This window comes from Macrobrachium nipponense, chromosome 40 (assembly GCF_015104395.2).
Source record: "Macrobrachium nipponense isolate FS-2020 chromosome 40, ASM1510439v2, whole genome shotgun sequence".
NCBI classification, from domain to species: domain Eukaryota; kingdom Metazoa; phylum Arthropoda; class Malacostraca; order Decapoda; family Palaemonidae; genus Macrobrachium; species Macrobrachium nipponense.
Window position 1 is genome coordinate 22,422,118 of NC_061101.1, and position 17,852 is coordinate 22,439,969.

The following is a 17,852-nucleotide window of genomic DNA, read 5'->3' on the forward strand; positions in this document are numbered from 1 at the left end:
GTCAGAAGCGGAGAAACTGGGAAAAGTCAGAACTTTGCCGCATTTTCTCCGCTTCTGACGTCACATCAAACAAAGCTTGGCCGTGTGGACGGGCCTTTAGCCTTTTTCTTTACCCCTGTTCCAGCTTCCTTTCTTTAATCATGCTATCCAATGTCTCTAACCACTACTTCTTAGTGCAATGGCAGGGTTTTCTCCAAACTTTTGCCCTTAGACCATTGAACTTCATCTTATTTATTTCATAGGTCTCTCTATTTTGGTCTCCAGCACAACTCCAGCAATTTTGGATGCCAGCAAATGGGCATAAACATGAGAGCTGTTTTTCTTCTTAGTAACACTTTTTTCACAATCCCTAGTGAGCACCTAGAACCCCTCTAAAGCACACTCCTTTGATCACTTTCATTAGAGACACTTACCAGGCATTAACATTTGCCATTGCAAGTAGCAAAGGGAGGTAGAACTCCTTTTAGGAGAGGGGAGCCCACCCTTCACTCAGCTAGTATCTTGTGACTTATACCCCCTGGGACTTGCCGAACTTTCACATTTTTACAGTTACCTGTATTGTGCCCATGGCAACCACAGACTGGAGGCCCCTCATCAACCTCAGCTTCTAAACGTCATTAATTTCCCTTCTGGAGGAGGACAGTAGCTTTAGTTTAACATTCTATTGAGAGAATAGACTATCTGCATAAATCTGAACAATCTTTGACTTGTATAGGGAGACTGGAATTTTTAGTCCTTGGCACTTTACTCTGATTTAACTACAGTTCCTCATGTATTCACAAGGGTTTTGGCACCAACAAGAGCTTGGGCACACTGGATGGGCAAACATCTGTGCCATTACTCTGATGACTTGTTAAAAATAGCTTCTTTGGCTTATTCCTTACAATTTCCCAAGCTCTACATAAACATTGGTTTGATTGTAAACTGGGAAAAGTGGTATCTCCTGCTGTGAGTGACAGCCACATGCTTAGGGGTACACATAAACAGAGAGAGTTATCATTTGTATGATATTAGATGGCAATGCTTAATTGGGCATTTTATTTCCCATGAGACACTGGTTCCCTCAGGATTCGGACTTACTTGCTGAAACTTAATAGATGTTGGTCAACATCACAGTACAGTATCTCACATGGCTAAAAGAGTCTGAGCCTACACCGGTATAGAAGAAACTCCAGTATATCGTTATATAATATATGCATGAATGCGTGTTTTTGCTATACCCTGCCCTTTAAACTGAAATGCCTATAAATGTCTATTTTAACAGTTCACTGCATAATTTAATATTTTAAATAAGTATACCTTAAATTATCATGTTAAAACAATTCAATATTTAAAACAAATATCACCCCAAACCGTCATCTAAAAACACCCAAAGTCATTTTACATACCCTCCTACAACTGTTACTTTAAAGTACATATATTCACTCCTAAGATGTGTGATGTAATAGTGATTTACAAATTTTAAAATATGTATTAGTGTTCATGTAAGCACAGCAAAATATCTATACAGGTTTATGATCTTTTATCTGTAATTCTTAAAACTGAAATAATTTCAGGAGAAAAATGATCATTTGCAAAGGTTAAACTATCATTATTATAAACTATGTTTATACTAACGGTGACTTGAATAAAGGTGGTTTTGCTTGCTGTTGGATTATATATACGTAAGTAATTTTAGTGGTGCTGAAAGTAGTAAATGGAACCTTTTCATGGCAAATATTCAGAATTTTGGGGATTCTTTGAAATTTTTTAACAAAATATTCACTGATTATGAAAGATGCATTTTTTAATCTGACATGACAAGAAAATAAGTAAAGGCGATGTACAAACTTTATGCAAGCCTGGTTGGTCTACACTGTGGATGTTAGATGTAGGAGTTTCATGTTTCACTTGATTCCTACACCATCAACAAATAAAAAAAAAAAATCTTATAATATTATAAGTAAACAATTTCTTTTTTTAAATAAGGTACAAGAGAAAAGAAAAAGATGTTCAAACCTGTAGATGAGAAATTCATAAAAAGTGCAAAGGTAGAAAGAGAAAAAGAAATAAAGATGTGGGATGTCATCTACGATATAGGAGCCTATGTCTTCTTCATATGGATTGTCCTAGTCCTTAGTCATGGAAACAGGGATCCCAACTCCTTCCTTATGAAGAAGGAACTTGAGAAGAATTTTATTCTTGCCAGCTTAGAGCCAGGTGACGTTACCAGTAATCTTTACTCAGTAAGTACCATTTTTAGCTGTATTTACAGTTTGATTAGGAAATTACTATAATTCCTTTCGTTTTTTAGCACTGACAGGTTTATTTATAGTTTGGACACACTTTTCCAGTTAGACATACCATTAATTTAAACAAGAAATGAGGATTACTTTGTACTTCCTAAAACAGCTATATTTCCCTGTGTATTCAGCCTCACATTTTGTCTTGAAAATAAAATTACAGATGCATTTTGATCTTGAAACTTTAATTAATTTGCATTCCGATATTCAGTGTTGCTGTTAAATTCTGAAAGAATTGTTCATCATTTTTATAGTTTGGTCTTGTCTTATGCTTAAAAATGATTTGAAGTTAGATTTTGAGATACAGTTATAACTCTCTCATATTGTTTAAACTTGGGACATTATTTTGTTTCGTTACTTGAGCACCTTTATTTTACTTTTGATACTTACCATTACTGCTTAGTCTGGGTATATTACGTTAGTCGTTATTGTTAGGCCCATGTAATCTTGGAATGTTCTTTCATAGACATTTTTTTCATAGCCCCATTTAATTTTGGAATAATATATCACATTTATTTTGATCCTCAGTCCTAGAATTTAGTTTCAAAATATTACTACAGCTTCATTTTTTGTTAAATTGTAGCTTAAAGTCACATAAGTGTTTATTTTTCCTCTTGTAAAATTATCATGAATGTTTTTATTATTCATAATTTTTACATTAGAATGCCCCTTTATACCTGCTATATAATATGTACAATTTTGAAATATGTATCATGAAGTTTATACACTAAGATTCTTACTTTTTAATCTGTACAGACAGAATTTTCCTTATTTGGAAATAAAATTGGTTAGCAATGTAATCACTGGTGCCAAGTGGTAGTAATAACAAATTGAAATAAGTGGAATCACTTGTGTTTATCATGTTTCTCTGAAAATATCAGTATCTAGACTTTTTATTTATTCAAGGCTGTTGCTACTTTAATGGCTGATCTGATGTGCAGACAAATATTTTGGGATAATTGCCTTGAATTTGGTTTCAGAGACTTATTTGCTGCCACTAAGAAGAATTTGTTCATATTTGTTGTAGCATACAATTATACTACATCTAACCTTCAGAAAAACAGAAAGTTTTTTGATGCTTAAAGGGAAACTGTACCAACTTAGATCATTGCCGAGTTGTCCCCCGAATCCCATAATTCAAAAAAAAAAAAAAAAAAAGGAACCCAGCTTTAAGTGGCTGTGAATGAGCACTCACTGAAAAAAGGGTCTATGCATGCTGTCTAGCTGAATGGGGTTCCTTGGTTCACCTCAGTCTAGTGGACTCCTGAGTGACAATGATACCTACTGAAGAATAGTGAGGGCCTACTTGTAATGCCCTCCCCCACTGTTCTGCCTGAAGTGCCACCTCTGGTGAACTTGAGGATGTCACTGAGACACTAGTTAACAATGGATATTATTACTACCACTGGTCTGTCACTTTGGTCAAGTTAATAAATAGTACAAAATTTTTTATTTTCATGTTGTTTTTTCAAAAAATACAGTGTGTTGTGCTCTCATATTCATGAGAGCTAAAGTGTTTTAAGGTAATCAGTAATGGAGTTGAAATAACAAAAAAGCATTTAGAAATATTTAGGGATGCATTGAGCTTTAAAGTGATACACATTTATGTAGAGTACAAGATCAAATAGCTAGTTTATTTTCAATCAGTATTTGATGATACATACATTATATTTTTTTCTTTTTTTGAAATAGGTACAGAACAAGAGTTTATTGTATCATTGGCTCAAAACTGTATTTGTTGGTGAGATTATAATGCAGAAGAATTATAATAATAAGTTCAATGATAAAATTGAGGATCGGATTCTCCTTAATGATCGTGTGTCTCTCCTCCTCGGGTACTCAACTCTTCGTCAGATCCGCCTGAAACAAGGCAGTAAGTAAAACTTCTCAATTCTTTCTCATGCTACATTCAAAGGTGAGGTTTCATTAAGCTAGGGAGTTGAAACATTCAAAGATGAGGTTTCAGAAAGCTAGAGAACTGACAAATGGCTGTAGAATAAAGGTGTAAGAGGGGCAGTTGAAAAGAAGAGAGCCTTCAAGTTCTGTCAGAGAGTTTAAAGGAGGGAAGAAAATAAAGAGTTACACATGCCAGATAAAGATATGTTAACAGGTCAGTGGCAAGGGTAAGAGCATTGGTAGCCTATCCTTATTTCTTGAAGTGGCCTTACAGTTTATACTGTATATTAAATTTCAGCTAGTTGTTAAGAAGTCATTCACAAAGGATATTGACCATCAATGTCCTGTGTTAAACAGCCATAATTAATTGAACATTCTGTGAGTGATGGGGATTTCTTACTTTAAACTGTCAGAATACAGTGTTGATTATAGAGAATGAAAGGGAGAGGGTGTCTTTCATCACTTACTTGGTCGCAGTGAAATTCAAAGGACGAGAACACAAAAAATTATTAGTATATTTATACAGATACGTATTAGATTTATCAAAGAAGCATTAAAAATGGAAATGTGAGACAAAGGTGAAACATTTTAATCTCTATTAATTTATGAATGAACTAAAACAAACGAACTCAATTGCCAATAAATATTATCCTCAGGTATAAGAATATTTTAGAAAATTGGTACATAAATGGGTAAGTTACAGCAAGTTCCAAATATTTTTAGCAAGAAGAGTTCAAACTACCATGACAATAAAAAGTACAGTACAGTATTCACATAAGCCAGTGACATCCACATGCTTAACATTATTATCAAGTGAATTATACTCTACAGATACATATCTGTAGAGTATAATACATTCAAGAGTGGTATTGGTGTTAGGCCTACAGAGTTACTAGTGAAATATCCATGGATAAAAAAGAAGCGGAAAATTCTTATCAAAAAGGAAGGATTGGTCAACAGTAATGTCAGAAGAAGAAAGACTATCATAGGCAAATAATTTTTGTGAATTCATGAATGAGAGATAAAAGAGGATGACTGATATATCAGAGATGATGAAGATCTGAATGTAGTTATGTATGAATTCATAGTTTCTGTGGTTGAATCAGTAATAAAAAAAAAACTTAGGAGGTGGAAAATACCAAGCTGTGATGGAGTCATTGCAGTAATATTTTATATTGAAATGAATATGGAATGAGGAAACAAAAAAAGAATAGTGATTGGGAACTGTAAGTCATAGATAAGGTACCAAAGAAATATGACTTAAGTGAATATGGTAACTATAAAGGCATTGCACTTGCATCAGTTGTAATGACGACGTCCAGTATGCTTAGTTTCACTATACTGGATAAAGAAATAAAAAAAAGCTGAGAGATGAACAAGCTGATTTGAGAAAAAGGAGAAGTGTCACAGATCAAATATTTTTCCTAAGACATATTGTGGAGGGCATTTAACAGTTTCCACAGCCCATGTTATGAATGGTCTTGCATCACACTGGCATTCTTGCTGAATAGTAGAGTTAATTGAAATTACTTACGAATGAAGCAGATGCAAAGTTTATGTCAAAGGATTCTTGTCATGTGGATTTAAAGTAAATAGTGGAGTGCTACAATTGAGTGCTATTTCACCCTTGCATATACTCTCGTCATAGTTTGATAATGAAAAAGTGGTCAGAGACTGAAAAGGTTTAGATTGCAGTATGAAGATGATGCCATTTACCAATCTTGCTTAACAGAATGTATCAAATATCTAGAGAGATGGAACTCAAAATAACCCAAGAAAAAACAGAGGTAATGACTACAGAAAATGCACAAAATGAAATAACATAGATGGAGAATGGAATAATGAAATTGAATCTTACAAATATTTAAACCCAGTGTTATTTTACATCATAAGTTCAGTGCTATCGATATTGGTATACAGACATGAATCATGGCGTATCAGTGAAAGAACTGTATATGTAAAAGATTATGTTGATTTGAGAGTAAAATTAAGAAAAATGTTTTGAATGAGCTGGCGGAATATAGTTAGGAATGGTACTGTAAAATAAAAATTACAGAAGTCCCATATTTAGATGAGATAATGATGAAAGAGAGGTGGAGATGGCTTGGATATGTAAAGGTGTGACAAAAGTGGAATTTCACAAAGGCCTAGCCTATAGCATTATGTGGCATTTGTAGTGGTGATGAGTTGCCATAGTACAAGGATGCGAAAGGTTGTAAAGCATTGCTTATGATGAAACATTGATAGTCATGAATGAAGTATGCCACGAGCATGAGCAGAAAAAAATGTTGCAAAAGCTGCTGTGTGAAACAGAAAAGGGAAAGTTCAATCTCAAATCAGTTGTGAGTGTCCAAAAAAAGAGAATGGAGATTCCTATCTACATGGAATCAGAGGTTCAAGGGTTGCACACACAACTACCTACTGCCTACCAGGCAGCAGATGATCTAATTTTTATTGTGAATGTAGTATTTAAGGTTCAAAAAGACTCATTGATGATAATGATATAGAAATTGTTTCTACCATAGGTCTTATGTATTTTAAGTTAATTTGTAATTTTTTAATTCTCATAGAGCAGCCATTCTGATTACTTGTCTACGGTAAATTGCTCTCATTTTGTGATTAATGGAAACTATGTCAAATTTCATCAGTGACTCTTAATTGTTTCAGCTTCATTGCACAATGATTTTCTTTCAGATAATTGTCGACTACCGAAAATTATTAAAAAGTATGTAACTAAAGTGTGTCGTTCAAAGACATCCCTAATAGATGAAGAAGATGAACATTTTGACATTGGTTGGAAGCCATTAGCTAAGGGTGTTCGAGCTAGAGAAGAATACACATTTAAAGGATCTTTAGAATTGGATGGCATGCCCTTCTGGGGGAAGATTGATGTCTACAGTGGTGCTGGGTGAGTCTGAATCTTGAATTATGTACACCAGTAATGTTTCTAAATCTAAATGCTTCCTCTCTACACGTTTAACTCTCAAGTACAGAATTTTCATAACAATTGTACCACTCTTTAACTCAGGTGCTAATTTGCATCTTAAAGAGAAAAATGAATAATGTAAATTAAGTTTTCTGTAGAAATAATTTCCTCAAGAGATGGGGTTAAGATGTTAACTTCTATTATATATTAAAGACAACGATATTCTTTTTTGAAATCCTTTGTCCCTTGAGATACAAAAAATACCCATTACTAATAATGGACAAAATATTTAGGAGCATCAATTACTTTCTAATTGACTATTGAGAACAGTCAAACTTTGATTAAAGGCCTTCTAAGGCATACCAGCGCACTTTTCTGAGATGGAATCTCATGGTTGCCACCTTTGTTAAATCTGGCAAACCAGCGTCAAACGCCTCCTCACACCTAGATGATCCGATATCTGCTTTGTTTTAAGGCCAGATTGCTTCATTGCACATACCTCTGCTATTATCTGTTGACTCAAATCACCATCCTGGCCAGTATTAAGGTTACAAAGGGCAATAAAGTGATATGTGGTAGGCAAAATTGCGGTGGGAGCGCTGACCTATATTACAGGCTCTTATTAAACCTCCAAACACGTGACTGAGAGCTCTCCCCATGTCGAGTGTCTAACCTCCACCCCTTTCTCTACATGCTGTTAGTGGCCTTATGCATTGACGAAATTTCTTCCTAACTTTCACTTTCCTCGAAAATTCGACAAGATATTAGGCCGCTTGACGCTAAGCAGCCTAACATCTTGTCGAGTACTGTAAAACCTTATTTCCTTAGGGTATAGAGAACTGAACCTGTCAAATGCACTTATGTGCTTTGGTTTTAGAGGGGCTGTGACAATTATACTACTCTTAGCATTGACAAGGATCCCAAACTTATCGGTTTCTGTCTTTCTACGCTTTCCTTCCTCAGTATTTTCTGTCACTTGAGACTAGCCTCTCTGAAGACAAGTACTAAAGCATAAGATTGTGAACTCAAGAGTCTAGTGGTTGGGTTGGTCCTTCATATGATTCATTCCTATGGTTTGGACTCTCATTTCACATACCCCCAAACGCAGAGAGCAAGACCATAGTTTCTTCTGATAGGGAAGATAGAACAAAATTAGTGAAATAGAGTAATGGGGCAACTGTATTTGAAAATCAAAACAAATTCCAAAGCAAAATATTGCGAGCAAGTTTCTGTAGCAGTTAGAAAGACCCATACTAGCCTTGTAGACCAAGAATGTAAGGAAGTGCAAAGAAATGTTGGAAAATGTTAAACATGGTAAGAGATTGAACAGTAGATCTCCTAGCAAGTGTTGTTATTCTTCTTTCCCACCATTATCCATACATTAATACATTAAGGGGTCAGTTGCCTGATGCGCTTTCTCCACTGCCTTCTATCAAAAGCATCATCCTCCCCCCAAAACCTCTTCTCTCCATATCTTCCTTCACTTTATCTCGCCATCTAATTCCCTGTCACCCTCATGATCTTCTTCCTGTAACAGGTTCTTCCCAAGCCATCTTCACTCCCTCCTCGTCATTCATCCTCAACACATGCCATACCATCTCAATTGTGGCTCTCTTATCACATCTGTAATCTTTACTAAGCCTGTCCTTATTCTTTTTCATCGTTTTCTAATCTCTCAAGCAGCTATATTCCCATAATCCACCTCAGCATTCCCATCTCAAGCTTTACTTCATCTTTTCTTCTTAGAGGCCATGTTTCGTTCCATATATTAACACTGGTCTATCACTGTGTGATAGATCTTGACCTTTAGCTTGATTGGCATTTTCTTATCACATACTACTTCAGTTACCTCACTCCGCTTCCCCCATGCAGCTTTTATCCTACTGTCAAGTTCAGCCTCACATCCTCCCTCAAGTCTTAAAGTAGATCCTAAGTATTTAAACTTTAATGCCTGTTTTATAATCGAGCCTCTTCTTCTTGTATTACTATTCTGTCTCTATCTTCCCTACTGCTCAGCAAAACCTCTGTTTTATTCACATTCACCTTTAAGCCACTCCTCTCTAAAGACTCCTGCCACTCTCCAACCCTTCTCTATAGGTCCTCCTCATTTTCAGCAGCAATCACCAGATCATCAGCATACAACTCCCACAGCTCTCCATTCCTGATCTCTTCACTAACACATCCGTGACCAGCACAAACAAAATTGGGCTTAATGCTGACCCCTGGTGTAATCCAACACTAACTTCAAAGTTTTCTGTTTCCCCAACTGCTATTACTTTTGTGCTTGCTCTTTTATATTTCATCTCGACCAGCCTAACCAACTTTTCTGGGACTTTCCTTTTCCTGACACCAAAACATCACTTCTCTCGAGATTCTATTATTTCCTAGCTAGTGTTGCCTTGGCCTGAATCAACAATTATGTAAATCCTAATATGGCACTGAATTTGCCCACTGTTCATATTCAGTGTTACTGTTTAGACAATTAGTTCCTAATTGCGAAAGTCCTTATTTAAAATATAATAAACTTGTGCTTTTCTTAATCAAAGGAAAAATCTCAGTGGTAAATAAAATCAATGGAAAAATCTCTGTGATATATATAATATTTAATAACTGTATTAACAGCATGCTGGTATTACATGTATATGAACCTCTTTATATTCTCACAATGCAGATACCAGGTGAAACTCGTAGGAGTGCAGGATGCTATTCTACAAAAGTTGAATGAACTTGAAGCAAACAACTGGATTGATGAGCGAACAAGAGCTGTGTTTGTTGAATTCGCCATCTATAATGCCCAAGTTAATCTGTTTGCAGCACTTAGAATTTGTATTGAACAAGGTCCAGAAGGTATGAAATAAGGTTTCTCTGGCTTTAGTCCATCAGAATTTATCTACTTGGTTATTGCTGTTTTTATTAAAATGTGTAATGAGAGCAGATTTATTGGTGAATAAAGTTTTTCATTTAAAGTTTAGTGTTGCCTAATGAATAGTTAATTTCAGAACAAAACTTATGTCAGTAGTACACTCACCATAAGTTTTAAAATTTATGTCATTAATACGGTACCACTGTATGAAACAGAACAGCTTTTCATTGTAAAGGCATTAAATATGATACATATGTCCTCACAAGTTTCAGAAAATATTGACTATTAATTTTTCTATTTTTATATGACTAAGGTTGAAAGACTTTTAACCCTTAATGGATGGACTTTATCATACGAGCATCTATAACTGGTTTTGAGTAATGGACGGGCTAACTCATATGAGTATTAATATTATGCGCCATACGATTTGGATGAATTTAGCGGGAAAGATGTTCACATCATTTCAGTGATTCATAAATGACTACATAAAAGCAACGTAGTAGCTCAGCACAGGACAGAGGCTGATCAGTATGCCTTTCAGACTTGATGGGAGAATGTATTGCCCCTCTCTGTCCCATGACGTTTTTTTATATTTATTTGCTTATATACCCAGGAATTGCTGGTTTTAGTACTTATCTTTTATGATAGTATGTCAGTTATAACTAATTTTGCAAAGAAAACTGCTAAGAAATAGAAAAAACATGCATATTTCACAAAAGTTACAGCTTCTCCCCATCTCAGTAAATCTTGTAAATATTTTACAATAAATATAGTACTCATAATTGTTTACCGATTCCAGTTCTTAACTGTTATGATATTGTGTGAGCTGCAATTGAAGTTTTATAAAATTAAATTATTAGAAAAAAACATAAAACAGGTTTTGACGTAGGAAAAACCTATTTTTGGTAGTCGCTGTTAAGTCCTCAAAGGAGTTACCCCTCCCTGGTGTGTGCCAGCACCCCAAGGTGACCAGACCAATATCAAAGAAATATCTTTCAGCCTGGTCTTTTAGCCGGGTATTATGCCATAAGGATAAAACACTATGACAAGTGATAGAATATAATGGACTCAAACGACAAGAGGGCATTTTTTCTCGTCTTCAGCGAAAGCTGTACCCAGTTTTCCCACGTCTAAACCTGTAGAAGTGACTATTGCGCATGCGCGTCAGCCATCTTGTTTCATGTTCGGGCCGGCAAAAGATAACAAATCATTACTCTTTTGGTCAACACAGGATGTACCTTACCCAATTCCCATGGTTTTTCGTCAGGGAAGTGTGGGTGTTTGACTACTAAAAATAGGTTTTTCCTACGTCAAAACCTGTTTTTTTTTATAGTGTATTCGCTGTTTTGTCCTCAAAGGAGCATTACAAAGAAATTGATTGGTGACGAAAAACTTAAGCTCACAAATTTCCATCCCAAATATCTCAAAGTTTTAAGATTAAAACATTTCAGGTCCAATGTCAAGCCACTAGTTTCAGTTAATAAGATAACAAAAAACACATCGGATATACTTTTAGCATAAAGTTCTATGGTGACTTACCTAAGTATACTGGGTATGGTTGCGACCTTTACGCACCTTCCCCAGCGATAGTCAACATACCCACCCATTAGGGAGACCCCTGGTTTTCTGTCTTGGCGCCTATGGGGTCGGGAAACCATACCACTTTCTGATACACAGTGCATTCGAATTTGTTCTAGCTCATGGCAGTAGTGTTTTAAGAATACTAACTCTGATGACCACCCAGTACATTCAGAAACTTCTTCAAATGATACATTTCTGAAAAAGGCCAATGATGTACTTACTTTCCTAATTTGTTCACATTTTTCAGTTGCAATGTGAGTATTGGATCTGTTATAGATGCAAACTGTAGCAGACCCCTCATGCGCTCTAATTGCCATCTGGAATCTTTTGAGGTTTCTCCTTATTCTGTTCTGAGTTTTGAGGGAAAGATACAAAAGGCAATGAACCGTGTCCCAACACATTCCCAGCCACTGAAAATGTCTGCTGGGTGTGATACGGGATTTTTTCCAATTTATAATAAAGCCTTTTAACTGGAGTCTGTTGACTACTGTTCCTACGTTTTTCAGGCACTTTTCCTGTGGCTCCCCAGACTAACCAGTCGTCTAAATAAGCTATCACATTTATTCCTTCTTTCCTGAGTTCCCGAACAACTACCGTTACCAATTTTGTAAAGATTCTCGGGGCAATGTTTAGCCCGAAAGACATGACCTTGAATCTGTATGTACTTTTTCCTATCCGGAACCCTAGGAAGGGGTGGAAGGGAATGGCAATAGGGATGTGCCAATATGCGTCTTTCAGATCTATAGAAACTTTCCAGGTCCCTTTTGGATTTGGAATGACAGAACGTACTTGGGCAATGGTAGTCATTCGAGACTTTTGGCAAACAATGTGTTTGTTCAATGTTGACAGGTCAAGGATCACCCTTCGTTCTGAAGAATCCTTTTTGGGAACACTGAAGAGACGTGCCTGTGATGAATGTAAGAATGTTTCTCTATGGTTCCTTTTAAGAGGGCCTTCTGCACGTAATCTTTCATAAAGGGGTCCAGTTTTTGAAAGAACCCTTTCAAAGGTGGAGGGGGATGAGACCATTTCCACCCCAGTCACGTTGAGAATAATACTGTGACCCCAAAGAGAAGACTTCCATTCCGTTTCAAACATCTGATGTCGACCCCTGACCAAACAATCCCTATTGGGATCCCCCCTTCCTCTACCTTTTCCCTTCATGGGCATTCCAGGTGATGCTTTTCCTTTTCCTCTATAAGCTGGTTTTTGGACCTTGTGAAAAGGATACGCTTTTTGCTGTGCAGTTTTTTGTCCCTTTTGAGGGTGCTGTCCCTTCTGACTACCTACCTGTGTATGAGGAGAGCTATTAGAAGTAATGGAGGCCTATATGTTTTTTGATTAAAGCATGCCTTTTTCAGATTTGGCAAGGGGAAGGTTCTGGTTTTTTGTTTCCTGAAATCTTTTCCCAGTAGAGCATACACTGTGCAATATCAAGGGGGAGCTTTTACCTATCAAAGGTAAATTGTAGCGTTGCCCATTCTTTGGTGGAGTTTTCTGAAACCGGGATAATCGAAGCAGATGGTTTTAGTTCTGCCAATGGTTCACGCTTTCTGGTTACTACATAATTTTGAAAATGTGTTTTCACATGATTTATGACTTTAAATGTGAAGGGGCAGAAGGTTGGTGTACATGGTGAGCCACCCGAGTCTTGTTCATAATGGCACTATAAATTCCTGTCCCATTTATCTGGTGAAGAGTTTCATCTACAGCTCTTAATGCCAAATTTCCAGCTAGGAGAACAGCTTCCTTTTGAGGCTTCTTCACGTCTGGCACAGGTGGTATCAGGCGCCATTCAGTGTTAGGAAAGGCTGACCTGTCCCTAAATTCAACATGTACTACTTCTATCATTGAGGCATCTCGCCAAGGGTTATCAACATCAGAGTAGGATTTTAGAGTCTCTGCTAGATTTTGGTCCTAAGACTCATAACTGGAACTGGCCATTTTGTTGGTTCCAGTTGGGTTTGCACTCTTAACTCTTGTTTGGGCAGATTTGGTTTCAATTCTCCCCATTCTATTGCAAGATGCAGGACGTTTACATTTTGGTGTATCATTCAGTATGTCCATTATCTGTTGCCTTTCAACAGTAAAAGCATCTTTGATGTCATTCATTATTTCCTTTACGGAAGTGATCTAATACCGCAAACTGCATATCCCTTTTGGGGGAGCTTGTGAAACCTGATTGTATTTCTACAGCTGAGCTGCAGCTGTCTGTTCCCTAGGGGGCAGAAGTCCTGGGTGAGTTGCTATAACCCTCTGAATTTGCTGTTATTTCCATTGGGTTCAGGTGGATCCTTATATCCCTTTTGGAGGAAGGATCCTGATCAGTTTCTGAAAGCTGCATGGGAGATTGACTTTCTTCTACAATGTTTTTCCCATGGCTGATTGACATCTGTGTCCCTGGTCCTTCTGGGTTCAGCAAGGTTATTTCGGTATCAATGTCTACCTCAAGGTCTTTGAACACTTCATCTGTAGGTGATGATTCCTCCAATTCCTCCTCAGGATATACCTGGGGGGTAGCGGTGACTGATGTTATTGGGTTTTGGCCTGAATATGGAATGTCAGAGAAGGGTTTAAATATATGCTTCCAGAGTTTTGCTGGATAGATATAATTTTCCCCTTCCTCACCTTGGCTAAACCCTAGGACCCATCGAGACTATCTAAAGCGAGCAGTTTCATCTTTAAAGCTTGCTGCCAAGAGCATGCTACAATTCTTGCACATATCAGGAACAAATTTTCCCTGATCGTTACAGGGACTATTCCTATGGTAGGTGGTATGGGCAGTGCCCACTGGCAAAAATTGCACCGAGCAACCAGCTACGGCACATTTTAATTGAGGGTCATTTCTCAGGATGGCTCTGTAGTGAAAAAAACGATGTTGTTGTTAGAAAAATTTTATTTTAGTATGAATTATTTTTAATACTTGAAAACTGTAAATATGAATGAGTAGTAGATATTTAAGTCAGTTTGGCTACAAAATTACAATTTGTCGAAAATTTTATTTTTCCTAACTATACAAACCTGAGGTCCTTTAACAATAGGAATGTAATCAGCAGCAGCTGGAACTGGTCGTAAGCTTTGAACAAGGAGGTTCGATAGTTAACTGCTTGTCCGGTAGTCGGGTGTCCCGGCCGACTGGAAGGTGAAGCTTCACTTTGCTTTAGGCCCAGGAAACAGAGTGAGGGGTGGCATGAGGTGGGACTATGTGTAAAGGACCTCAGGTTTGTATAGTTAGGAAAAATACAATTTTCTACAAATTGTGATTTGTTCCGATACGTAATACAAACCACCGGTCCTTTAACAATAGGAAGACTCACTTATTGGTGGGTGGAATCTGAGTCTTATGAACAGACTGATGTTTGTCCGACCTTGGTTCCCTCCCTGGTCATAAGAGCAGAGGGAGGGATCCTAGCCTCTGTCCAGCTAATCGGGGTGTACACCGCAGGATCAATGGTCAGACCTCTGGCTGGACCAAATTCATAAGAGGGAGGCAAGCGTGGCTCTTATGAATAGCAAGCAAGAACTAGTTCCTACTTCAAGAGCCAAATATAAGGTCATGGGTTTGTCTCTTTTTGGCATCAACTCCCCCCCTTGTTAGGGGAGAGGTGGATAATCGCTCCTATCCCTACTGAAAGGGATAGGACGGAGCTCAGTCGCGTAGCTTACCTGCATCTGCCTCCTGTCCAGCGTAGTGACGACCACAGCCCTCTGCCCACAGGTAGAGGAGAGAAAAGAGGAGGAAGAGAAGCCAGTCACACACTCTTTCGCTCGTCCATTCATGCAGTCACACAAGGATGCAATGTTGTTCTGTCCGCTCAGGAGCTGGGTAAGCTACACAACTTGTTGAGCAGCCACCACGGGTCCCAAGGAGAAGGTGTCCAAGGACCTGTGGGCAATATCCCAAAGATAAAAAGATGTGACAGTGGTCTGGCTAGCCCAAACTCCTGCCTCCAGCACCTGTGCCACGGAGAAGTTCTTGTGGAATGCAAGGGTTGGACCAATACCTCTGACTTCGTGGGCTCTCGGACAAAGGGTACGGGTGTCGTCACTCCTATCCGCAGCGTACGCCTTCCTGATCACCTCACGAAGCCAGAAAGAAAGAGTGTTCTTGGACACCTCCTTCTTGGTAACCATGGTGCTAACGAAGAGGCATCGACACTCAGGCCTGAGGTGCCAAGTTCTCTTCAGATAGCGCTGTAGCGTCCTCACAGGACAAAGCAGCATCTCATCCGCATCATCGTCAATGAAGTCCTTCAGGGAGGGGATCGTTTAACAGCTCTCCTAGGGCTGGCCCGAAGGATTAGATATTTTTATGTGGCTAGGAACCAATTGGTCACCTAGCAACGGGACCTACAGCTCATTGTGGGATCCGAACCACATTATATCGAGAAATGAATTTCTATCACCAGAAATAAATTCCTCTGATTCCGCGTTGGCCAAGTCGGTAATCGAACTTCGGACCACTGGTGTGATGACCAGAAGAGTAATGGTTTGTTGTCTTTTGCCGGCCTGAACATAAAATAAGATGGCCGATGCGGGTGCACAAATAGTCACTTCTATGGGTTTAGACGTAGGAAAACTGGCTACAGTTTTCACTGAAGATGATAAAAAATGCCTTCTTGTCTTTTGAGTCCATTATACTCTATCACTTGTCATAATGTTTATCATTATGGCATAATACCCGGCTAAAAGACCAGGCTGAAAGCTATTTCTTTGATATTGGTCTGGTCACCTTGGGCCGCTGGCGCACACCATGGAGGGGTAACTCCTTTGAGGACGAAACAGCAGCTGCGCTAATAAAAAAATCTTGGTAAAATTTATGAGTGTCTATAGAGGCCCTGCACAGGGTTGTAAATACTGCTCACTTTCAACTTCCCATGGAAGGCACAGAAATTTTTATAATTTTTTTTCTTACACCATGTGCATTTACATAGTATGTGTTTTTTCTTAAATTGGCCAACTTTAAAGTTTGCCTGGTGTGGGGATGTGGTTAATATATATTTAGCCTATCTTTTAAGGGTTAATATGGTCAAAACTGTCCTAATTTGATATATGCAGAATAGAATAAGATTTTTATTTACACACTAAGGACCCTTATTTATATAGTACTGATTTCCCCTAGGTGCCCTTCACCCGTATGTTAGAATCAATCCTATAAAATTACTACGATACCACGAAGGTTTTGGTCTCTTTGTGATGATTTGTGAAGGCCTTTTTATTGCTTTCATCGTGTACTACACTTATCGAGAGCTTAAAGAAATGTGTAAAGCCAAAATTAAATACTGGAAGGATTCATGGAATTACCTGGAGGTCATTGTCATTTTCCTTGGGTGGGCTGCTGCTGTTTTCTATGGTATAAGGTAGGTAAAGGTTCTGTTAGTATCCTATTATGTATTATTACAGGTGTGGCATTCACAGTGTATTAAGTAGAATGTTATTTAGTCTTTACATTTTTATTTACTTTTATAGTATGAAAATATCTAGGTACATTAATACAGAATTTCAGATATTGTAGACATGCATATTAAGTAGCAATTCATTGCTATTTCAACTTTAGAAGGGTGATATTGATGATTTATAATTACCTATGCTCTATTTTTAAAGAATTTCATATATACAGTATAATATTTGTGAAATTTTAAAAAAATATTGCAAGAAAATCATAATAATTAAAACTAAATATTTGCAGGACTGCACTTGGTTTATACCTCATGAATAAATTCAAGACTAACAAGACTGGATATATCAGTTGGATTATGCTGCCTATATTGATGAGGTCTTTTTGTACCTTGTTAGCTTCCTTGTGTTCTTTGCTACATTGAAATTCATCAAACTGCTTCGATTCAACAAGCGAATAGGGATGCTTGCCTCTACATTAAGGCAGTGTGCTGCAGACCTATCTGGATTTATGATAGCCTTTCTCTTAGTAAGTTCATGTTTATTATATGATGATGATATCACACTTTTTTAGTGTGAAAATTTATTTTCTATTTTGGAGGAGTTAGCTGTGTAACTCCAAAATTGTCTTATGTTGAACTTTAGTGAGTAAGTACAGTAGCTCAAAATCATCCAACATAAAAATGAGTAAGTACATGCTATAATATTCAGTATTTTTGTTAGCTTATCATAATTCAGAACACAATGAATTTACTCAAGACAACATTGGGTAGGTTATACAATAACATTCTTTGCCAAATACCTGAGAAATTTACATGGATTGTCTTCTTTGTAATTTTGTCTGAACAGGATATCAATGAGATTGAGTAATCTGCCAGTATAGAGTTATCTTTGTGGGTACAGGCAG

At 37.5% G+C, this 17,852-nt stretch overlaps 1 protein-coding gene across 1 annotated transcript in view; it reads left to right on the forward strand.

The window, feature by feature from the left end:
* Positions 1–17,852, forward strand: part of LOC135212193 (uncharacterized) — a 236,110-nt gene that overhangs the window by 212,304 nt on the left and 5,954 nt on the right. The window contains exons 62-67 of the mRNA XM_064245638.1: positions 1,969–2,225; positions 3,975–4,155; positions 6,873–7,086; positions 9,776–9,951; positions 16,671–16,908; positions 17,238–17,474. Of these exons, the coding sequence (XP_064101708.1) occupies positions 1,969–2,225; positions 3,975–4,155; positions 6,873–7,086; positions 9,776–9,951; positions 16,671–16,908; positions 17,238–17,370 (1,199 nt within the window). The 3' untranslated portion in view covers positions 17,371–17,474. The remainder of the gene's footprint in view (positions 1–1,968; positions 2,226–3,974; positions 4,156–6,872; positions 7,087–9,775; positions 9,952–16,670; positions 16,909–17,237; positions 17,475–17,852) is intronic.